Here is a 26,230-nt window from a genome sequence, read left to right on the forward strand (position 1 = left end):
TTCTTTTGTAAAGCCCCTCTAAAATGTTGGGACCCCCAAAATGTTCATCACTTAAGCTGTATCATAATGTTAAAGGATTTTTAATAGAAACATGTTTAAAGTAGAATATTGGTGAAAGAATACAACACTGAGGTTTTCTGCTTACCACAGGGGGAGGGATCTTTGCATCTTTGACATCCTCTTTCACATTATGATACAGTTTAAGTGAAGGCACCATAATGATTACAGTACACACCAATACTACTAATGCTACATAATAACTTTTCTGATTTTCAGGGCTCTGGTCTGTTAGTGAAGTAGAAACATGATGTTACAAAATTAAATTTCGGGGAAGGCGTGCAGGAACAGACTGGTACGTACACAAGGAAATTCATCGACATTGTATTAAACCATGGACCATGTCAATGGTTGAACAAAGATGCACAGGAAAGAATGGTGTCACGTGATTACGGTGGTTTAGTACTGAATGGAAAGGGAAAAACCCCAAGTTGTCCAGAGGAGTGCATTGCCTCGATTATTTTTAAAGGTCATTTATTCTTTTATGCGACATGGTTTTCTGGGGTGTGTACAAAGATGACTTTTGTCGCTGATCACGCTATAACGTGAATCGGGACGTTAGAATGACAATTAGACTCTTTCAGTGTGTGTGAGAGAGAGAGAGAGAGAGAGAGAGAGCTAGAGAGAGAGAGAGAGACATAGACAGCGAGAGAGAAAGAGATAGACAGAGAGATCTAGACAGAGAGAGACTGAGAGAGATAGAGAGAGAGACAGACATAGACAGACAGAGACAGAGACAGAGAGAGAGACTGAGAGAGAGAGAGAGAGAGAGAGAGGAGAAGAGGGGAGGCAAACATCAATCACAGAAATCAACCTTTTGTGGTGTTTTTCCAAGAAGTTACCAGCAACTTCTTGCTGGTAACTTCTTGGTTTTTCATAATCAAAGAGCCGGAAACACATTGGCCCGAATTCACAAAGCAGGTTTGTCGACAAACCTTGGTTTTCGTACGTCATATGACGCGTTTTACGCGTTTTTTTACAAACCTGGTTTGTAAAGAACAAAAGGAGGTTTGGCGAAACAAAAGGAGGTTTGAGCTCAAACCTTGGTCTGAGCTCAAACCTTGCTTTGTAAATTCGGGCCATTAGGTCTATAGATCGAGACACCACCATTTTGTACAGAACCACTCTAGCGCAAGATGCCATTGTAATAGGCTGTTCGCATACTATAAACATGAATCATCATAACTCACAAAATGTTGTACATAATGTGAATTCTACCGCACCACACTTAACACACTTACAAGACTATATTTAGCAAAATCTACCGGCGTATATTGATATATCACCGGATATATCCGGGTTTCTTTGTCCTTTCCTGTAAATTGAAATGCTGTTATATATATAGTATCACCTAGGAGAAACATCAGGTGTCTAAAAAAAGAAATTCCGTCAGGAATAATACTTTGTATCTATTGACTTCCGTTGTATTCTGCCTCCAAATGTGGGCGAATCTTCAAACACCATCGATGTCTACTGTCAATGTTCATCGACGGTCTCGGCAGATCTCTTCTTAACAATCGTTCAACAAGCGTTACTTTTATTTGATGAACTGAAGCGATTCGGTTCCATTTCTATTTTTCTAATCTTGTGAAAGAGAGAAAATTAGCAGTAAGATTTAAACAGGAATAAATATTTTCGATACTACTACAATTAAGAATACTGGATATCTTTATGGTAAGGTTCTCAAGGCGCTCCAATATTACCCCGGCTCTGGCAAGGGTACTGCTAAATTAACTACGAATTCGTCAATGGCTTGCATACAAGGACATTTCTCAGCTTGTTGAGTTTCGAATCATCTATTTGGAGAATCATGAATGATAATATGAGGGACTTGGAAGTGATGAGACGACTTGTATTCCTAATGATCAGTGTTTGGTCAGTTCTCGGCGTTCAGACCATGGCTGGAGCAACGGTTTGTCCGAAGGACCTTGATAGTAGTAAGTAGTAGTTAGTAGACCCTACAACTTGTACATGCATTAATTAAGCATTTTCTTACAATTTATTTCAATCAGCTGTGGTAATTGTATTATGTGCGTATCCGGACACCTACCCCCTGGACATCCACCCCCGGATAACCATCCCCAGTCAACTACCCCCTAGGACAACACTACCCCCAGCCAACTACCCCCGGACAACTACCGCCTAGGATAGTTGTCCGGGGGTAGTTGTCCTCGAGGATAATTGTCGTAGTTGTCCGGGTGGTAGTTGTCCCGGGGTGGTTATCCGGTGGTGGATGTCCAGGGGGTAGGTGTCCTAGGGGGTAGTTGATTGGGGGCGGTAATTATCCGGGGTGGATGTCCAGGGGGTAGGTGTCCTAAGGGGTAGTTCAAGTTCCTTTATTTACACTCATCATTAAAAATACAAGAACATATACAATTAAATACGGAATAATCACACATAAAATATCATACATTCAATAACAACAAAATAACATACATGTAACATAATGGGAGTGAAGGGATGAGCTAAAAAGGAGTATGGTCCTTATGCTAGAGCTCATCCCTCAGTATAATATAAATAAAAGGCAAATTAAATGTTGTAGGATTGGAAGCATGACAAAAAGAGGGAAAACAAGGGGGGTAAAGAGCCTGGTGAGTTATAGCACGTAGGAATCAATTAAATACATTTTATATTTTCGTTTAAAAGTTTGAAGACTTTTGCAATTTCTTATATTTATTGGAATGGAATTCCAAATTTTTGGACCATCGAAAAATATTGACTTTTTCATTAAAGTTGTTTTCATTTGAGGTAAGTGGAAATTAGTTGCATTTCTAGTTTCATAATCATGAAAAGTCGAATTCAAATTAAAATACTTTAGAAGTGCACATGGTAAAGATTCATTTCGACACAAGTACATAAAGACTGCAATGTGATATTCACAGATATCAAATACATTGAGAAGCTTTAATTTATAAAATATAGGTTTCGAATGAGCTCTGTAGTGTGAATTTGAAATTATCCGGATGGCTTTCTTTTGCATTTTGAGTATCCTATTCAGATTGGTTTGGCTTGTCATGCCCCATACTTCAGAACAGTAATATAAATGAGGAAGAATTAAAGTATTATATAACATTCTTAAAACACATTTTGGTAGAAATCTAAGTTTGTTTAGAATGCCAGTATTTTTTGAGATCTTGTTGCAGACAGCACCAGTGTGTTCATTCCATGTAAGTTTAGAATCAATTTCTATTCCGAGGAATTTGTTTACAGATACACGTTGGAATTCATGATTATTCACCTGAAGATCAACCTCATTAAAATCTATTTTTTGTTTTGTAAAAACCATGTAGTTAGTTTTATTAACATTCAAAATTAATTTATTCAAAGAAAGCCAATGTAATAGCTTGTTTATTTCATTACCAAAGTCCTGTTGTAAACTTTGAATATTTTTATGGGACATAAACACACTGGTGTCGTCTGCAAATAAGATATATTTTAATTTGTCCGATATATTACACATGTCATTAATAGAAAGAATAAATAAAAGCGGGCCTAAAATAGAGCCTTGTGGCACTTCACATACAACTGTTTGCATAGACGAAGTATTACCTTTAATTTTGACAAATTGTTTTCTGTTTGATAAATAACTCTTAAACCAATTTAATAACACACCACGTATTCCGTAATTGAACAATTTTGCAAGTATAATATTATGATCAAGAGTATCAAAGGCTTTACTGAGGTCTAAAAACAATCCCATCATGACTTCAGATTTATCAAAGACTTGAGAAACTTGGCATGTAAAATCAGCTAAAGCAGAGGATGTGGAGTGGCCTGATCGAAAACCAAATTGTGAATTTTTCAAAATATTATGGAGATTCAAAAAGGAATATAAACGATTATACACAGCTCTTTCTAATATCTTAGAGAATACTGGAAGAAGTGATATAGGTCTATAATTGGACATTTCAGTTTTAGTACCACTTTTAAATATAGGAATAATTTGAGCAATTTTCAACTGATCTGGTACGATCCCAGTTTCCAATGAAGAATTGAATATTGCACATAATGGATAACAGATCAAATGTATAACTCTTTTAACCATCTTAACATCAACACTGTCAAAACCACTACATTTATTACTCTTTAATTTATCTACAATGGTCATTATTTCTCTTGGAGTGACTGGAGTAAAAAAAAGCAGTAGATTCATTTTTCTTTAGATAATGATTAAAATCACCAATAGGTATATCAAGAGTTGATGTTAATTTTGGACCTATATTGATAAAGTATTCGTTAAAAGATTCACATATATCTGTATCATTATCAATCGTTTCATTATTATAATGTAGAGTACTCGGAATTTCATTTTTCTTAGACTTTGTGCCTAAAAGACCATTTATAATTTTCCATGTTTGTTTAGTATCACCTTTAGCATCTACAAAACTTTGTTTGAAATACTTATATTTAACATCTTTAATTCTATTCGTTAACTTATTTCTACACTTTTTGTATGCATCAAGTCTATACGCAGTACGATTATTCAAATATTTCTTGTAATATAAGCTTTTCTTTTTGTTCAGCTGACTTAATTCATCATTGAACCAAGGTTTATCAAATCGTTTTTTATTCTTAGATTGACATTTCATTGGGAAACATATTTCATATACATGTTGAAATTGTTTTAGAAAACAATCATAACTTGAATTAGCATCGTTTTCTTTCAGAATCCAATGCGTATTGCCGATATTCGTAATAAAAGTATTTATATTTTTTGCACTAAATTGTATTTTCATTGTAATACACGTTTCTGTTACGGTTTGAGTACTTTGCGAATAAATGCAGAATATTGGGAAATGATCACTAATGTCTGTTAAGATTGTGCCAGATGAACAATTTTCAAGGTTGTTTGTGAAAATATTGTCAATGAGAGAGATTGAGTTATTTACAACACGCGTTGGACCATGAACTAGAGGGTACATACCAACTGCCATAAACATTTCAATAAAATCTTTAACATGAGATTGACAATTTACTTTAAATAGGTTTATATTATAATCCCCAATCATGTAAAATGTTCTATTTTCAGTGTTTACAGTAGTAATAACATTTTCAACCGACTCAAGAAAACTTTGTATAGGTTGGTCAGGAGGTCTATAAACAACTCCGAGAATTGCACTTTTATTAGCAGTAACAACTTCAATAAAAAGCGATTCAATATATGGAGTATTTATATCAAGATCAAGTCTACGATTAAATTTCACATCATTTCTTACATAAAAACCAATTCCACCACCTTTTTTATTCTGTCGACCTATAAGTACAAGAGTATAGTTATGAATATCATAATAGGAATTGTACTCCTTAATCCATATCTCAGTCAAAGCAATAGCTGTGAATTGAACTGTTAAGGAACTAAGAAAAGTACTAATGTTATCATAATTTTTACTTAAACTTCGGCAGTTGATATGTAAGATGGGAAATAAGCCATCATTCGAATCATTAACGAGGTCATTGAATTCATTGCATGTATAAGATCCATGAGAGGGTCCATAAAAATCGTTTTCTCCATTTCTCGGGCTTAAGAATTCCACAAACGATTGATCATTAATAATTGAATTTACAGTGCTTCCAGGCATACAAGCAGTATACAAAAAACAAATTAGAAATACAAAACAAAACAAAATACATTTAAAAGTTCGAGTATTAGAAAAATCCGAAAAGATAAAATGTAAAAAAAACAAAAAACTTCTGACTCCAGGGAGAAATATAAGTCATTAAAATGTCAGTTCGATCGTTCGCAATATCGCTAACTTGACTTAACTATCAAAGGTTTTCGAGGTCGATATCTGAACGGATAACTTTAGAGGTCGATTTTCCACCAGAGGCTTGAATTGAGGCAATAATCATACCATCACGAGTCCATGCAGCTAATACCTTCCGGTGTTTGTAGGTTCTTGCGTACAGTTGAGCATTGTGTTGTGTGAGATCCTCTTGAATCGTAATTCCAGTATTTTTCAGTGATCGACGTGCTTGGATGATTTCGGTTCGCTTGCGATATGAGCAAAACTTGACGATGATGGCGCGATGATGCCTGCCGTCAGGCTTCCCGACGCGATGTGATCGGTCGATGTCACCTGGCGACAGGGCAATTCTAAGCTGATCCGCGGCAATTTTGCAGACGATCTGATCTGTAGTCTCGTTTGGTGTCTCCGTGACACCAAAGATTCGAAGAGATGATCGCCTGGAATATTGTTGGAGATCGTTAGCAGCGTACTCTAGCTTCACTATTCTATCTTCCTTTCTTTCTATCTCTCTTTCTAGCTCTTCCACATTTCTATATCATGTAGACTAGTTGACTGGGGGCAGTTATCCGGGGTGGATGTCCAGGGGGTAGGTGTCCTAAGGGGTAGTTGACTAGGGGTGGTTATCCGGGTCGGATGTCCAGGGAGAAGGTGTCCTAGAACCGTATTATGTGATGTCAATGACAAGATTTATCACATATTTTCATGTAAATAACTATTAATATAGTACATATTATGGATATTTTTCCATTCGGAGCTTTTTGTTTGTCCCTTCATCTGCCATGTTATGTTTTTCTGTCTGTATATAGTCTCTCATAATGCATTTCGAGCTTTAAGTGTCTTGCCTGTTTTCTTGTAGAGTTTCTTCCTGTTGCTTGAAAGAGGTATTATATAGGTGTTATACAGAGTTTTGAATAACAGGAGGAGTAATCTAAAGGGCAGATTTAATACGACTGAATTTAATTGAAATCAGCAGAAAATTCGTGCAGCATGATTAATAAGCTAGAGCTTTGGAACCCGTGATGTCCCGTGTTGTTTATATTTGAGCAGGCCAGTAACATTTAGAGGCTATGGATTTTCGATTGACCCCCCCTCCCCCCAGATAAAAAGGAAATGAATGAATAAAATGATGATAATAATAAATAATGATAATGATAATGATAGTAATGACAATTATATTAATACTGATAATCACGATAATTATAATAATATTAAAAATGATAATATTAATCATAATAATAATATTATTAATGATAATAGTAATAATAATAAGCAGAATAATATTATTAATGATAATAGTAATAATAATAAGCAGAATAATAATAATAATAATAATAATAATAATAATAATAATAATAATATTATTATTAATGATAATAGTAATAATAAAAACAATAACACTACTACTACTACTACTAATAATGATAATAATGATGATGTTATAACTGTCCAGATAATCATAATGATTATAATAATAATGACAGTAATAATAATACCAATAAATTATCATAATACTAATGAGGTGTACATTTTATTATGTATTTTCTTCATTTCTGGAAATCGGGTCAGGGTTTGGGTTTGGGTTATGGATAGATTATTCAATTCAATTCAATTCAAGACTTTATTCTAGACTCAGCTGTAAGAGCATAGGTCCATATATCATATTTACATATAAACAATGAACATATTATTAAAAAGCTGTGCTTCAACCAAGGTCTCCTCGTCTTTCTTTATTCTACATTGTATTGTTGTGATTATACTCTATTATATTTTGTCACATGTGTTTTCTGGAAGACAAATAAACTTGATACTTGATACTTGATACATATTTACATAAACAATGAACAAAAATAAGAAGGGAACACATATGGGTATACGAGGAGCAAAACTAAAATACTTTAACCAACCTTGCCGACTGTGACAATAAGCTACAGAACCAGAATTTCTACAGGTCTGAGGTGGTTGGTTGGTGTTATTTTACCTGACTGCTAAGAAAGCATAAAGCAGGTGAACCTTGTACTACTCTGAACACATATGGATATATGAAAAACAAAACAAAACTACTTTAATCAATTATCAACCTCTGCCGACTGTGACAGCAAGCTACAGAACTAGAAATTCCACAAGTCTGAGGTGAACCTTGTGCTGTTATGCATTGGGTTAACTAACACTTTAACAATCGTATTTTCTGAAGTGTCAATTCTCTGAATAAACTTGAAAATTAGATTTCTTACAACAGGGGTTAGGCCCTATGGCCAAGGTTAATTGGTCCTCGGGTCAGGGCTTAAACCTATTCCATAGGATCAAGTTTAGGGTTAGGGTTCCTTGTGTTGTGAAATATTCGATATCCAGCTGGTCCAAGTAAGGCTTTTCATTACTCCAATCTCATAGATGAGCTTTCCTTTCTGGATAAGACGGCAAGCGATGTGTACTCCACCGAGTGCCAGTACCGTGTTCTCCAGTGTATGAGCGTCAATTTCTGTAGCATACAGTGGTTCTTCAATGGCATCCCGTACGACTCCTGGAGTTTGGGAAACAACTCCGACACTAAGTTCAAGTTAGAGGATAGCAACCAAACGCTCAAGTTCCTTTCCGCAGACGTCGACTCTGAAGGAACATACACTTGCGTGGTTTCGAACGGTGTGCGGAATATTAATCGGAGTATCAACTTGCGTATCCAAGGTAGGCAGGGGCGGGGCATAAAGGGTGAAGGGCTTGAAAGAATAATACTAATAAAAATGATGATAATAATATTGATAATAATATAATTTTGATAATAATAAAAATCATAATGATAGCATGAATGATAATTGTAATTATGATAATAGCAACAATAACATTACTAACAATATTGTTAATAATAATAAAAGTAATAACAATCTCTCTCTTTCAACCCCCTATCTTTCTCTCTCCCCTCACCCCCTTTCTCTCTTTCTCTCTTTCTCTCTTTCTCTCTTTCTCTCTCTCTCTCTCTCTATCTCTCTCTCCTCCATCTCTGTGCAGAGAAAATATGGCTCAACAAACCCATTCCATTGGAATCGTCCAGCGGTGTGTGCAAGGATCAGATGGCCGTTCTTGGCGGGAACGCCTCCTTCTTCTGCCAGTTCAAGTATCGAAACCCCGGGGCCTTCTTGCAGAAGAGTTGGAGGAAACTGAACCAGACATACGGGGGATTTCAACTGGTGGACTTTTATTACATCCCAGGCACGGAGTTCACGCATGGGTACAGAAAAGAAGACGAAAATGTCATCCTAACTCAGAAAAACTGTCCAGAGTAAGCAAGATTTTTCGTTTTTATTACCTTCTTATCAGACCTTGACTTCAAGAGGGGTATCACACAATTGTAATGCATATGGTTCAGCCAAAGGGGTGGTGAAGCAAATGCTACGTAAGTACTGTTTTGCATCATTTTGCATGAATTTTTCTTGCGTTTTGAATAGCTTGCCAAATGTACTGGGCTTACAAACGATTCCCTAACCTGCTGTTTGCTATGGCTGATTTTCAGGAGGCTCGCCCTACCAACCCCCTACCACTCGACAAAACCTAACATAGCATATCTTTAAACATAAGGAGTATGAGAAGAAAATGTGCCTCCTTCCCGGCGGAAAACTTGAAATATATAACATTTATTCCGCTTATCCGAGAGCTTTTTGACGTATTAGGGTGATATACATATTTATGATTTTCTTTATGCTTGACTCTCTTTACCCAGGAAGCCTTTCAAGATTTTGTCTACATGGCTGAACATCACGAATGTGACTGAAGAGGCTTTGGGGAGGTACCAGGTACATTGTAAGATCTCCGGGTTCTTAACGAAGGTCAACCTTACACTCTCGCTGGGTAAGCATTATCTTTGGACCGCGTAGACACCTTACGCCTTTAACTAAGATTGACAGCGACTTTCTTACGACTTTACTACGATTTTGGCTTGTTTTCGACATGGTCGCAAATTTACTACCATTTGACTACAGTTTGACTATGACCTGACCATGACGTGACCGCGACTTAGCTACGACTTGACCTAAATTGGATTCTGAAAGATATTGGGATAGGTTCAGGTGTGGACTTTTAAATGTACATGTAGATTCTGCCCAACAGGTCGATTGAACCCATTGACTAATGAATCCTCCAACTCCCATATGGTTTTAACATAGGTTTCAACACCCGGTTGGTTTGAAAACAGTGTAGCCTCATTAGTATTATATACCTTTAGAAATCTAGCCATCTGATTGGTCGAAATTGGAGTTGTGCTTTTAGCCATGCCCGCCTACCGGTCAATAGTCTTTTAAAAGATGCAAAGGTACATTTTGGTGAGATCCCTATTGGTTTACGTGTTAAAAGTTTATTTGTGCGAGCGCGGATACAAAATACAGTGCAGTACTGTGTGTAGGATTCCCGAATGATTGTAACATTCAAGCAACTTTCAAGCGAAGGTTTACAGACAGTGTCTCAGATTTTCTGTGATGTTTTATCCAGTCTTTACTATACAAAAAACAGGATAAGGGTAAGAATTCTTTGTACATTTTTTGTGAATTCGGGTTATAAAAGATATAAAGACTGCTTTAAAATTCGAGGCATATTAGTTTTTATAGTCTCTCGGGGATGTTGCATCCTGCTACCACCCTCTCGGAACGCCTCGGGTGATATCAGGATGTAACGTCCTCTTGAGCCCATAAAAACACTATCCCTCTCATAGCAGTCATTATATCTATATTGTTACATAGGACGAGAGGATCAAGTGTGGATCAAAAATTTCGTCCAAGGATATCAGTACCGAACAGATTGAACCCTGGATCGGTCATAATGAGAATCCTCCAGTTATACCACAGGGATCTCACATTAATATCAGCATCTCATACGTGCGTGTTTCTTTATCTACTTTCTCACAGCGACCACAGAAGAACATGTAGTCAAGGTCACGGACACAACCAGTGTGGTGGTCGTGGTTGCGACATTGACCATCCTCCTTTCCCTTGTCGTGTTGTCATGGAAACGCTATGGCACTGACGTCAAACTTTGGAATCATGACCATCGCGCCACACTAGAAACAGAAGGTATAATTTCAGCCTCCTCTCCCTCCCTTTCTCTCTCTGTCTATCTGTCTATCAATACATCTATTTCTATTACAGTCAGGACAAGTAGGCCCAATCAATATCCCACTATCACACTTTCTGTCTCTCTTTATCTCTCACTCCGGCCTCTCTCCCTCCCTCTCTCTTTCTCTTATCCTCTATCTATCTATCTATCTATCCATCTATTAATCTATTTCTATTACAGTTAAGACAAGTAGGTCCAATCAATTTCCCACTATAACCCATAAAAGCACGTTGTCTCTATTGGCACAGCATGTGTAAATACGTGTTACAGCAAAAGAGCAATTCCATGAAAAGAAAAAAACGTCTCTTCGACTATAAAAAAAAAAAATGCATTAATCTATCCCTTGCTTTCCCTTGCTTACACTACAATATTAAATGACATGATGCTGTAATCTGGGCTGTGAGCCATGAAAGGGGTTACTAACAATAGAGGCTTTGATTGTCTGAAAATAATTTTTTAAAAAGAGGTTGCTTAACCCTATTTTCCCCTCGGGTTCATGCCAATTGGGGCATAAAAAACGTCTCTTCGACTATAAAAAAAAATGCATTAATCTATCCCTTGCTTTCCCTTGCTTACACTACAATATTAAATGACATGATGCTGTAATCTGGGCTGTGAGCCATGGAAGGGGTTACTAACAATAGAGGCTTTGATTGTCTGAAAATAATATAAAAAAAAAGAGGTTGCTTAACCCTATTTTCCCCTCGGGTTCATGCCAATTGGGGACATGAGTATGTAGAGTGGGAGTTTGAGAGTAAATGGGATAAACCAAAGTAGAGTTATAGCTGTCATCCCACCGTCAAGAGAGGGCTTCCTGCTTAAAGTGGCTTTCCATCACCATACATTACTTTGGCAGTTCATCTAAATGACACTCTCCACCCTGGTAAGAATGTATTCCTTGGGCGCGATAATAAATTATAATTGAGACACGAGCATCCCATGGGATGGATATAAACGCAAAATAAGTCTCGCTATTATCATTGTTGTTAAGATTGTTGCCCCATCTATCTCTCTCCCTCCCTCTTTTTTAAAACAAGAAATAGATAACAAATTCTAGGACGTTCATGATATTTGGTATGATTTTTTTGTGACCATGAATCAATCATTGTGTGATTAATTTTGTCAATTATTCTTATGTTTTCATTTTTGCCTACCCTCCCCCAACCCCTCCTCTCTCACCGTTTCACTCTCTCTCTCTCTCTCTCTCTCTCTCTCTCTTTCTTTCTCCAGAGATAGATAACAAACTCTACGACGCATACATTATTTCATGTTATGAAGGCCAGGATAAATCCTTTGTCGACAACATTCTCTGCCCGAGTTTGCAGGACCAGTATAAACTATTCATACGAGAAAGAGACGCAACATTCGGCTCTGGTTAGTTCGATCTTTTTTTGCACTCCCTTTAGTAAAGTTCTGTTAATCACAATATCTAACAAAATTACGTGGCGCTTGCGATAGGATTTACATGGAAGTATGACTGAAGCATAAGAATAACAGCATAATGAAATTGATTTGATCAGATAAATATTAATATAAACACCTTCTCTTCTTTTCCGCATGTTGACTACTACTGTGAGTGACAAAAAAATGTTGGCTTACATGTAAGTTTGATCAAAGTAAGACCGTTCCCCCTTCTCAACCAAAAACCAAATCCAGTTGATACTTATTGGGGGAACGAAGAAGTACAATATCAAGATAATTTATCTTAATGATGTATTAACAATAGTATGCCTAATTTAGATGTTATACTTGTTCGATCCCCAATTTTCTTCCACTGATCTTATATTTCTTGGGCAAATGCATATTCTGTTTCCATCATTCTGTTTCCATCATTCTGTTTCCATCATTCTGTTTGCATCATTAGTTGAAAGTGAAGAAATCGTGGAAGCGCTGACAAAAAGCCGCCGCTGCATCGTGTTACTGTCAGCAGATTTCTACCGGCATTCATCGACCTCATCATCGCAATCTACATCAGGAAGGATAGAAACTACAGCTGCACAACTAACTTCCTCGTCATCATCATTGTCTTCTCCATCATCGCCATCGTTTTCTGTGAACAATTTTTCAGGAAACGAATGGCATTTGTTTGAACTCCATCACGCGTTGGACACCATGCACCCAAACGTCATCCCTCTGCTCTACCGAGACTCCGGGCCAACCTCCTTGTCGAACACCGACTCGAATGCCAAGCTGATCGACCACGTGCTCAAGGATGTCACATGTTTAAAATGGAAGCAGAAGGGCGAGACGCGTCTCGATGATTGGGCAATGAAGCGGTTACGACTCCGACTACCACCGCGTCGACAAAGCAGTAATTTACCGATTGAACAATCATCGTATATTACGATGCCGGTAATGTCAGCCGCAACGCCGTCGAATATCTCGTCATCGATATCATTGACGTCCCCATCATTGCTAACTACTGAAAGACCATATGCAGTCGATTCCAGCCTACAACATTTAACAGCGTTATCTTGTCCAGAATCATCAAGATCTGGTGGACTCGTCGTAGGGAAAGCTTCGGGCTCGTCCCGGCAGAACCGACCTTCAACTCAGTCCTCAGAAATATCCTATATGTCGACGACTACGTCTCCTCCGCTGTCGCCGACGGCGCCGATGTCCTTATCATCCAGTTATGGATCTTCCACCTCGTCCTCACTTTTCTCGCCTTCCCACCCGGTCCACGCAAACGAACCTGACAATCTTAACTCATTCCAAGAATATCAGCCAAATTCAAACACATTCAACTCCTCTCTCTCCATCTTTCAATTCTTCCTACGACCAAAAAAGGGGCCTCATTTGATTGATAATGAGAGCAATCCAGGATACATATAGTCCACATGGCAACACTCTTTTCAGCTTAAAGAGACAGTTGAGTTCTGGGGAGAGGTAAAACAAATTATTGGTGAGCATAATCATTGTTATTATGCAAATGTGTAAGAACATAAGAGAAAATTTACTATAAAATTTACGAATATATCATTTCCGAAATGTTGTACAGTTGTCAATTATAAAAGGCAATGCAATGTGTTAACACAATTGATAATAAATTACCATTGGCCGTCTTCTGAACATTTAAATTCATCTTAAACAATCCAGTTATTTGCACACTTATCAATTCTTAATAATGTTTCCGTTGTTTTTACCATGATTTTCTGTCTCATTTTTCTTTTGTAAACTTAAAAAAATATATATATATATCCACCATCCATCATGACCATTGGAATTAACTCTTCTTATAAATACAAAACAGAACCAATATCACAAAATATGCTCGTTAAAAAACAAAATTAATGTCAAAGATCTGGAATTGTCTCATATTCCGTATGATCCACTTTTACAAATACCCTACAGATTATAACAATATTTGTTTGTTTGTTTATGATACAAGATGAAAGGGCTCTTCCATGCAACCCAATTCTCTTTTTATTTATTTATTTTGCTTAACATATCATTCGAGTTGTATATATACACAATAAACATACTTCAATTCAGAACTTAAAAAACATGAAATAAATACCATTTTTCATGAGACAGTATTGTTTTCTCTTGTGTAGTTTGCTGTTCTATGATTAAATTTCTCTTTGCACACACTTTTAGCTGATAATGATCGATTGGTATATCGACTGGTTGATCGACTGGTTGATTAATTGATTGATATGATAGAATGTTGATTAGTTGGATGATTGATTGATTGATTAGTTGGATGATTGGTTGATCGACTGGTTGATTTATTGGCTGATTGATTGGTTGACTGGATGATAGATTGATTAATTGTTTTTATATATCAAAAAGGAGAACGAGACCCAAAAGAGCTCGGCTAAAACATTTCTTAGTTAGGAACACCGTATCCAAGATTGCAGTAATTTCTTCCTTTCAATATACTGCTCCAGGTATCTTGGGAGGGCTACAACCTTATGAAGTCTCAATGCATGAGGGCCACAACCTTATGAAGTCTAAATGCATGTATATTTCACATTCTCACTCTTCTTCTACACCTTCTTTCCTTGCCCTCTTCTTCCTCTGTTTCTTGCTCTCCTCCCATTTCTTCTACTCTTTCTGTTTCTTGTTTTCCTCCTTCCTCCTTTCCTTTCTTTTCTCCTCCTATTTTTCTCCTCCTCTCTCTGTTTTTCTTCTTCTTCTTCTCTCCCCCTCTCTCTCTCCCCCTCTCTCTCTCCCCCTCTCTCTCTCTCTCTCTCTCTCTCTCTCCTTTCTCTCTCTATCTTTTTCTCTTTTTTTACCGCGGCATATTTGAACAAGCCATAATTTTTTAGTCTCTTTGATACATTTAGGACTTACTCACACATTTCACAGTGGGTTCCTGTATCTCCTGTATTGTACATAGGCACGTGTAACTGGTCAAGCTGTTCTTGCAAGTGCCTCCATTATAACAGGGCTCACTGGCACAACCATTAGCAGTGCCTACGAACATGACGTAACAAAGAATAATATGTTATCGATTCAGTTAAGGCTTTTTGTACATCCATGATCAGTGACAGATGCAGGGAGATGGTACGCCTGCCTCCTCTCCGGCATAAAGAAAAGAAGTAGGGCATGGGTCAAGAAGATAGAAAAAAATGAAGTTTCTTAGGGTGAAGACCACTCCCCCCCCCCCTTTTTTTTTTTGCTTCTCAAAGAATTTTGTATTCGAAAGGGCATACCAAAACCTTTTTTTTTTAGGGGGATCTTTGCAGCAGTGTGTATTAAATGGCATCCTCTTTCACATTATGATACAGTTTAAGTGAAGGCACCATAATGATTACAGTACACACCAATACTTATATGCTACATAATAAACTTTTCCTGATCGATTCCACACCGTTTCTTTCACAATGCAATCGCAAGACCAGAACTCAACTTTATCTTCGAGTATGACTTTAACATTTTGAAGGATATTGGTTGTTTGAAGAGAAAGCAGGAAATTATTCCACTGAGAATGAGCTGCTGATGCAAATGCTCTATCCCCAATTTCTTCTAGTCCGGGTTTTTTAAAACAAATACGAAATGTATTTATATATATCCGGATGCATATAAAGGGCAGTCCACCCGGATATGAAGCTAGTTTTATTGCAAGCGAAAAAAAGTAGAAAGAAATAGATCCAGTGAAAGTTTGAGTTTCACTTTTGCTTTCAGCTATCTTCGATCCTTGCAATGGTTTCGAGGTTGCAGCCTGAACAAACTTACAAGCCCACAATTACGTTGCAAAATCTACCGGCGTATAATATAAACACTGATTATAGTAACATAAAGCAGAAGTAATGTATCCATTGATTTCCGTTGTATACTGCCTCCAAATAGAACGGAAGCAATGCTATTCCATTTCTATTTTTCCTATCATATCCACCGCGCAAGGTTCTCAAGGCGGCTCTGGCGAGGGTATTGCTAAATTAACTATTAATTCGTCAATGGCTTGTAAAAAAAGAAATTTTTCAGCTTGTTGAGTTTCGAATCATCTGTTTGGAGAATCATTAATGATAATATGAGGGACTTGGAAGTAATGAGACGACTTGTATTCCTATCGCTTATTGTTTGGTCAGTTCTCGGGAATCAGATCATGACTGCAGCAACGGATTGTGTGGAGGACATTGATAGAAGTAAGTAGACGCTACAACTGTATGTATATATACTTGTATGTTTATTTGCATTTGCTGTTTTGTTTAAATGAAATGAATGAACGAACTCGAACTTGAAAAAATACAATTACCAAAGCTGAATGAAATAAAATGTAAGAAAATGCTTAATCAATGCACGACCATAGCTTAAGTTAAATATCATTGTCTAGGTAATTCCATTATGGTCACATCACCTAAAAGTAGCCTGCTCGGCGGCCGGGCGACGAGTTTTGAGCCAATTTCGCCCAGCGGCGGCCGCCCGGCCCGCTTGTTTTTAGGGCATGGCTCGGTCGCTGCTGAAGTTTTAGCGCGGAGTTAAAATTCGGGCGGCGCCTGCTCACTTTCACTCGCCGCCCAAAGTACGCTCGGTGCCCGGGCGGTCGCCGTCCGGGCACCGACCTAGTCGAGCGCTCACCGTCGAGCGATTTAGGTCAAAAATCGAAGCCGCTAAGTCAAAGGCACCTGAGCGTTCGCCACCCGGTCGTCGGCCGGTCGCCGCTGGGAGATCAGTCGGTCACTGGGCGGCGAGTTCAAAATCGGTCAGCAGCCTTTGACCTAGCGGCCTAGATTTTTGACCTAAATCGCTCGACGGCGAACGCTCGATTAGGTCGATGTCCGGGCTGCGAACACCCGGGCACCGAGCTTTTTTTGGCGCCCCGCCGATCACCGGCCGGCTGCCGGGCAATTTTCTTACAGTAAGCCGGTGGCCGGTTGGAGACCGCTCGGGTATCGGTTGGTCATCGGTCGGTCACTGCCGGGACGCCGCTCGGAGAAGCTCTCCAATTTTGCCCAGTTTTGACCTAAAATCGACCGGCGACCGACGGGAAATCGACATGAGCACCGCCCAGGCATCGCTGGGGCTCTACAGCCTGCTCGCGACTTCTCCACAAAATCGTCGGGCGATGCCTAAATTCCAACGGCGACCGAGCAGGCTACTAATCGGTCGGTCGCTGCTCTGATTTATGACCATAGCAACTTAATTCCATTAAAACTTAAGGAATGTTGACTGATTGTAGTTTTGGGAAGAAAGTGATGAAAATCTGCGTATTGACGGGTGGAATATGAATGATAAGAGGCATTTGTGCTAAAAAGATCATTGAAGATTATTGAATTAACAATATACTTCTTTTATCTAGTTTTTTTTTCTTCTTGTTCTTTGTAAAAAGTGTCAATAGTTCACAACCTTTTAGGAATTTTATTTCTCATAAATCACATATTAAAAGGTGTTGTAACGATTCCGCTCTATGCTTATGTTTCATCACCTTTGTGTGTTCATTCTTTACACGGTATAATACTTGTAACTTGTCTTTGATAAACCATTGTTATATCAAATGGATTGTAAAATTGAAAATGATTTGTTTATATATTACATTCTTTTTCATATGATGTTAACTCCTTGTGCTGTGAGGTATTCGATCTCCTGCTGATCCCAGTAAACGTTTGCATTACTCCACTCTCACAGATAAGCTTTCCTTTCTGGAAGAGACTGCGATCCTGGTGTTCTCCTATGAGTGCCAGCACCGTGTTCTCCAGTGTGAGAGCTTTAATTTCTGTAGCATACAGTGGTTCTTCAATGGCATCCCGTACGACTCCTGGAGTTTGGGCAACAACTCCGACACCAAGTATAAGCTAGAGAACAGCAACCAGACGCTCAATTTCCTTTCCACAGATTTCGACTCTGGAGGAAAATACACTTGCGTGGTGTCGAACGGTGTGAGGAATATTAGTCGGAGTATCAACATGCGTATCCAAGGTAGGCAGGGGCGGGAGATGAAGGGTGAAGCGCTGAAAAGGAGAATAATAATGATAATAATGATAACAATAATATAGATTATAATGGTAATAATAATATCACAATAATAATATCATTGATAATAATAACAATCATAATGATAACAAAAATATTAACATTAATGTTATTATTGATAATAATAAATATCATAATGATGACAATAAAAACAATAATAATAATAACCATGGCAATAATAATGCTAATAGTAATAATGATAGTTATAACATTTTCCCTCTTTCTCTTTTTCCCTCTTTCTTTCTACCCCATCCCTATTCCCCCACCCCCTCTCTTTCTCTCTCTGTCTTTCTCCCTCATTTTCATTCTCATTCTCACTCCTCCATCTCTGTGCAGAGCGCCCTTGGATCAACAAACCAATCCCGTATCAATCGTCCAGCGTTGTATGCAAGGATCAGATGGCCGTTCTTGGAGGGAACGCCTCCTTCTTCTGCCAGTTCAAGTATCGATACGATCTTCTTTTGCAGCATAATTGGAAAAAACTGAGTCAGACCAACGGGATATATGAAAACGTGGACTTCTATGAGATCCATGGCACGGAGTTCTCATATGGGAGCCGAAAAGAAGACGGAAATGTCACCCAAACTCAGACTTGTCAAAGGTAAGCAAGATTTTTCGTTTTTATTATCTTCTTACCAGGGGCGTATCCAGACCTTGACCTCAAGAGGGGCAAAACACAATTGCAGTGCGTATAGTTCAGCCAAAGGGGTAGTTGCCCACCGAAGCTAATTCTAAACAAGTAAACAGTTCTGTTTTGCTTCATTTTTGAAATAATATTTTGTGCGTTTCCAATCGCTTGCCAAATGCAGTGGGTTTAAAAACAAATTTCTAACCTGCTGCATGACAGCATGGCTAATTTTTTTTTTTGGGGGGGGGAGGCGTGCCCTACCAACCCCCTACCACTCAACAAAACCCAACCTGGCATATCTTAAAACGCATGGAGTATGCAAAGAAAATGTGCCTCCTTCCCGGCAGAAAACTCAGCTCTTGAAATATACAACATTTATTCTGCTTGTCCGAGAGCTTTCAGACTGTTGCCCCCTCCCCCACTCCCTTCCGCCACTGCCAGGGAATCCTGAACTCACCACGGATTATCACTCAATGCGGAAAGAAGTTATGATTCATGTTTTATCTTGTTTTGAATAACCTTTTGGCACGGATACGATTCATCAATTCATACAAATTTCATTTCATTGGTTGAAATCGATTTTCGAGAATCCATGACGTACATGTATAATGGTGGTGTACATGTTTAGGCATTTCTTTATACTTGACTCCCTTTACCCAGGAAGCCTTTCAAGATTTTGTCTACATGGCTGAACATCACTAATGTGACTGAAGAGGCTTTGGGGATATACCAGGTCATGTGTAAGATCTCCCAGTACATAACGAAAGTCAACCTTACACTCTCGCTTGGTAAGAATATCCTTAGACCGTGTAGACACTTAACGACTTTACGACGATTTGGCTTGTCTTTGATTTATTTTCTTGTCTTTGGTTTATTACCCAGGGTAGACTTATTACAGATGGAGCTATTACCATTCAACCGTTGCAAGGTCTCCATTAATACACATAGGACCAGAGGGATGAAACATTTCGTCCAAGGATATCAAGCACCGAGCAACGATCGAACCCGGGACCTGTCATATCATGAGCCTCCACCTGTAATACCACAGTGCTCTCGATCACATTACAGTTATCAGCATCTCATACGTGCGTGTTTCTTTATCTACTTTCTTACAGCGACCACAGAGGAACATGTAGTCAAGGTCACGCACACAACCATTGTGGTGGTCGTGGTTACAACAATGATCATCCTCCTTTCCCTAGTCGTGTTGTCATGGAAACGCTATGGCACTGACGTCAAACTTTGGTATCATGACCATCGCGCCGCACTAGAAACAGAAGGTATAATTTCGAGAGAAAAAATAGTAACTATTGCCAGTCCCTCCAAAGATATATAATTTTCACTATACTTTCGAACTTAATGCTTGGTATATTTGCTTTCTATCTCCTTTTTACAACTAATTCAGATCCGAACCGATAAGCTTTCAGCTGAATGATGTGGATCGAGCGCTATACAGTGCGTCCCATAAAAAACGAAACCGAGAATTATCGATGTTTTATCATAACTTAGTCACATTTATAATTACTGAATGACACATATTTGGAAAGCTTAGATCCTCCTCTTTCAATCGATGCAACTCATATGATGCATATTTCACGCATGAGTGATTAAAATGAATTTGAAGAGAGGAAACCAAACAGTCATTTGGCGGACGGTATCTGAATTTCAAGGAGAAAATCGCATTTCTAGAAAGTTGAGGTTCTGCCCTTTCATGTGACACCTCAATCAGGAAAAAATGAGCCAGGAATAACAAAGTTCTGTTTGTTTAAAGTAGTGCTTGCATTTCAATAATTTTATCAAACGAATTCGTTTTCACTAGGTGCCTGCCATAACAACATGCAGAATTGACAACAGACTTAGCTCCGTTTCGTTGACAATCAGCCATGCATGAAGTCTTTCGTCTACAAATGAAAGAGGAGGATCTAATTCCCAGAAAAAACGGAACCGAGAATTATCGATGTATTATCATAACTTAATCACATTTATAATGATTAAAAAATGACACATATTTGTGCAACTCATATGATGCATATTTAATGCATGAGCGATTTAAAACACTTTGAAGAGAGGAAACCAAAAAGTCATTTGGCAGGCGGTATCTTCAAAGAGAGAATAACATTTCTAGAAATTTCAATTTCTGCCCTTTCATATGACACCTCAATCAGAAAAAAAATGAGCCAGGAATAACAAAGTTCTGTTTGTTTTAAAAAAGGCTTGCATTTCCATAATTTGATTAAACGAGTTCATTTTCTCTGGCTGCCTGCCGTAGCAACAAACAGAGTTGACAGAAGACTTAACTCTGTTTTTTTTTTTAAATCAGCCATGCACAAAGAAGACGAAAGACTTGATGCATGGCTAGTTGTCAACGAAACGGAGATAAGTCTTTTGTCAATTCTGCTTGTTGCTACGACAGGCACCCAGTGAAAACAAATTCGTTTAATAAAATTACGGAAATACAAGCCTTACTTTAAACAAACAGAACCTTGTTATTCCAAGCTCATTTTTCCTGATTGAGGTGTCATATGAAAGGGAAGAAAGTTAAATTTCTAGAAATATGATTTTCTCTTTGAAATTCAGATACCGTCCGCCAAATGAATTTGTGTCCTCTCTTCAATTTTTTTTATCACTCATGCAAAATATGAGTCGGATCAAAAGAAAGAAAAGGATCTAGGCTTTACAAATATGTGTCATAAATTATATTAATTATAATTTCGATTAAGTTATGATAAAACATCGATAATTCTCGGTTACGTTTTTTCTGGGACGCACTGTATATCTCTCTTTATATATGTAATTTCAATAAAGGCGTCATTGGAGGGACATTTAAAGTGAACAAATGATTCATTAAGTAGACATTAGGGTTAAGGTTAGGGTTAGGGTTAGGTTTTAGGGTTAGGGTTAGGATTTTTATGATGTCAACTTAATGTACCATGTAGGGTTATATATATGTATATATGTAGTATTCATACAGTTATCAACTGAATTATTCATACCCCTCGTATGTGTGATGTTTGATGTTTGTCAAGAATGAAAGGTGGACTGGTCGAAACAGGTCCTTTGTTAAATAATTTTAGATGTAAGCTTTAATATGTCACATTTGCACACTTATCGATTCTTAATAATGTTTCCATTGTTTTTAACATGATTTTCTGTCTCATTTTATTTAGTGCTTGTATTTTTAAAACAAAATATCCATGTACCATCATGACCATTGTAATGAATTCTTCATATAAATACACAACAGAACCAATATCACAACATGTGCTCGTTAAAAAAGAAATGTCAAAGATCTGGAATGGTCTCATAATTCATATGATCAACTTTCACAAACATTCTGCAGATTAGAACAATATGATACATATATAAAAGGGCTTCATGGAACCCTATTTATTTATTTTTGATTTACATATCATTTGAGTTGTATACATTGTATATGCACGATGAACATACTTCAATTCAAAACTGCAGAATATGAAATGAATATGAAATGGGAAGTTGTTGTTCAATTCCCTTTTTCATGGGACAGTATTGTTTTCTCTTGTGTGGTTTCCTGTTCTATGATTACATTTCTCTTTGCACACAATTTTAGCTGATAGTGATCGATTGATATTTCAACTGGTTGATTGATTGATAGATTGATTGAAGGTTTGGTTAATTGGTTGGATGATTGGTTGATATATTGATTGATTGATATGGCAGGATGTTGATTAGTTGAATAGTAGAATGATTGATTAGTTGATTGATTGATTGATTGAATAGTAGGATGATTGGTTGATCGACTGGTTGATTAATTGATATTTTGATTGATTGATATGGTAGGATGTTGCTTATTTGGGTAGTAGAATGATTGATTGGTTGATTGATTGATTGAATAGTTGGATGATTGGTTGATCGACTGGTTGATTAATTGATATATTGATTGATTGATATTTTATTTTATTTTTATTTTTTATTTATTTATTTTCCACATATGGGAAGGATCACCCTTTTCAGCTAAAAGCTGGTCTTCAAAGGGGTCCATCCACAAGATAAAAATACAAATTGTTGATAAAATACATTTGAGATATGATTACAATGATAAACAAGCAAACAAAACAAAAACAAATCATTATATATACATTAAGAAAAACAGAAATGTGCAGGATAGGCGAAAGAAAGAAACAAGGAATAGAGAGGCGAGAGAGAAAACCAAATATAAAATTGTTGCGTATAAAACAATCAAAACATAGTAAAACAAATCATCTGATGGGGTTACTCTGAAGGAAGTGTTTAAATGCTTGAATTGAGACTATTGATTGAGCGATGTTACTAAGTGAATTCCACAGCTTTGAACCCCGATAGACAAGTGATCGTTTACCGTAATTAGTTTTGGGTTGGGAAAGTTTTAATTTACGTGGGCCAGATCTTGTATTATATTTTGATTGGTGGAAAGAAAAAAAATTGCTAAGATAGGTTGGGCAGAGTTGGTGAATTGATCGGTACATGATACAAGCTAGGTGTTTTGACCATCGCTCGTTCAGACGGTCTAGTTTAAGTAATCGGTATAAATCATTAGAAGGAAACAAATAATCCACTTTTAACACTGTACGGAGAGCTCTATTTTGTAGAATTTGTAATTTTCCAAGATATGTTTTACAGGTATTTGTCCAAACCGGACTGCAGTAATCAAAATGGCTTTGCAATATGGTTTTGTAGAACAACAGTGCCGTATTTTGGTTAATGTATGGTCGGAGTCTTCTCAGAAGATAAATATATTTTATAACTTTTTTCTTAACATATTCAACGTGATTTTTCCACTGCAAATTCCTATCAATAACGACTCCCAAATATTTACAACATTCGACTTGTTGAATTTTTATGCCATCAATAAAGATATCAGAGTTATCAAATACATGTTGCATTTTCTTCAGACGTTGAGCTGTTCCCATGAACATGGCCTCACATTTTTTCAGATTAACTGTCAGCTTATTTTCAGACAACCAATTAGATAAACTTATAAGGTCATTATTCAAATTAAGTACAGCTTCCTGTGGATCTTTTGTTGATGTATATATGCATGTATCGTCAGCGTACAGTGCGACTTCACAACAGTTAATACATTTTGGCATATCATTTACAAAAAGAGTGAATAACAGTGGGCCCAGAATGGAGCCCTGCGGGACACCACAAATAATTTGTCTCTTTTCAGATAGGTAACCATTCACAGATGTAAACTGAAATCTTTCATTGAAGTAATTTTTAAACCATTCCAAAGACAATTGATCAAATCCATACATTTCTAATTTTTGCAATAAAATAGAGTAATCGACCGTATCAAACGCTTTTTTTAAGTCTATCATCACCAAGCCAACAATATTTCCCTTATCAATTACATCCAACCATTTATCTGTAACGTTAAGAAGGGCACTCACAGTGGAATGTAAAGGCCTAAATCCCGACTGACAATCAGATAGAATTGCATTATTGGTTAGATAATCGTGAATCTGATTGTAGACAACCTTTTCCATAATTTTTGCAAATATAGGAATAACTGATATAGGTCGATAATTTTCCATGCAAGTTTTATCACCTGATTTGTAAATTGGCGTGACACGTGCATGTTTCCATTGACTAGGCACAACGCCCATGCGCAGTGATCGATTCAAAATATGTGTTAACAATGGAGCAATAATTGTGGCAATCGGCCTTAAGAGTTTTGCTGGGATATTATCCGGACCAGTAGCCTTATTCACTGGGAGTGTCCTTAATATATTCTCAACCTCACTAGTTAGTACATCCCTAAATTCGAACAAAGTTGCATGAGGGTACAGAAATCGTGTAGGTTCAGTTTGAGTAGTAGAAAATGTACCATGCAAAGCCTTACCAATAGTTGAGAAATAATTGTTAAAGGCATTTGACAATTCCTGACCTCGTAGACTTTCTTCTTGAACTTTAATGCAATGAATTTCAGTATCATTCTTCTTTGTGGGCACTAGATTTTGTAAAGTTTTCCAGACTTTTTTGACATCTCCCAAAGCAGATTCAATATTTCTCGAGACAAAACTTCGCTTCTCTTGTCGAATTTGTGCTGTTACATTATTTCTGGCTTTTTTATATTTGGCCCAGTCATCATCCTTCTTTGATTTCTTCGCTTTATTCTTTAAGCGATCTCTAGTGCGAATCAATTGTAAAATATCGAGCGTCATCCATGGAGAATATTTAAGTTTAACTCGTGTTCTCCGGAGTGGCGCGTGTTTATCAATGGCCGTTAATAAAAGAGACAGAAACACTGAGCAAGCCTTTACTGGGTCACTAATAGTATAGACAACATCAAAATCTATATCACCAATGTCTCTTTTGAAGGCTTCATTATCAAAATTTCTCAGACATCTTCCAGTTTTGTACCTATGATAATTATTGAATCCAGCTCTGGATTTACCAAGGACACAATAAATCATGTAATGATCAGTAATAGAAACTTCAACAACACCCCTGTCAATTATCTTTTCATTACAGTTACTGAAAATTAGATCAACGATTGTCGCGGATCTCTGTGTCACCCGAGTAGGTTTTTCAATCAACTGAGTACAGTTGTATGACTCCATTATATCAAGAAGTTTTTTTGTGTGGTTTAGTATAGGGCTATTCATCACGTCACAATTAAAATCACCAAGAACATGATATGGCATTTTTAAGTTATCTATTTTTTGAATAACTTGCTCAAATTCCTCAAACACCTTCATGTTCGAATTCGGTGGTCGGTACCAGCAAACAACTAGAAATGGTTTCTGTTTATCAAGTTTAATTTCAGTTATAATCATTTCAATATCTGTATTTTGCAACAGGTCATTTCTTTTCAAAAATTCGATACCATTTCTAATAAAATTTGCAACACCACCACCGAATTTGTTTCTATCACGCCGTAAGATTGTGTACCCTGGTATACATAATTCACTGTCATCAATATCAGAACAGAGATGGGTTTCACTAAGTGTCATTATGTCCATACCACAACTATTTACCAAAGATCTTATTTCATCAATATGTTTTTTTAAAGATAGGCAATTCAAATGGCCTAACTTTAGTCCCTTTTGTAATTGTAATTTAGTTATTTCATTCTTAACAACGTCTAAATCATCACTTACGATTGATTCATTGATACGTTCTATTTCCCTACTCGTGTCATTGTTCGTTATAAAGGAAGGACTTGAACACTCGGAGAAGGGCAACTCTTTCCAGAGACAAACATCACATTTCCAGTCAGAGTTTGATCGGAAAAAGAAATCTGATACATCGGAACATTTCA

General features: G+C 37.3%; 1 protein-coding gene across 4 annotated transcripts; it reads left to right on the top strand.

The window, feature by feature from the left end:
- The first annotated feature begins 1,144 nt into the window (after positions 1 to 1,144).
- LOC752978 lies at positions 1,145 to 20,352 on the top strand. 4 transcript variants are annotated; one of them, XM_001180800.4, is made up of 7 exons: positions 1,156 to 1,994; positions 8,193 to 8,483; positions 8,805 to 9,075; positions 9,514 to 9,641; positions 10,691 to 10,855; positions 12,129 to 12,272; positions 12,763 to 14,437. In XM_001180800.4, the coding sequence occupies exons 1-7, from the start codon at positions 1,868 to 1,870 to the stop codon at positions 13,731 to 13,733; spliced, it is 2,097 nt and encodes a 698-aa protein (XP_001180800.3). In that variant the 5' UTR covers positions 1,156 to 1,867; the 3' UTR covers positions 13,734 to 14,437. The 4 variants fall into 4 exon arrangements, with proteins under 4 accessions (XP_030838206.1, XP_030838204.1, XP_030838205.1 ...); XM_030982344.1 differs by lacking the exon at positions 12,129 to 12,272 and having other exon boundaries at positions 1,153 to 1,994; XM_030982345.1 differs by lacking the exon at positions 8,193 to 8,483 and having other exon boundaries at positions 1,154 to 1,994.
- The last annotated feature ends 5,878 nt before the right edge of the window (positions 20,353 to 26,230 follow it).

This window comes from Strongylocentrotus purpuratus, unplaced genomic scaffold (assembly GCF_000002235.5).
Source record: "Strongylocentrotus purpuratus isolate Spur 01 unplaced genomic scaffold, Spur_5.0 spur5_scaffold_12, whole genome shotgun sequence".
Taxonomy (NCBI): Eukaryota; Metazoa; Echinodermata; class Echinoidea; order Camarodonta; family Strongylocentrotidae; genus Strongylocentrotus; species Strongylocentrotus purpuratus.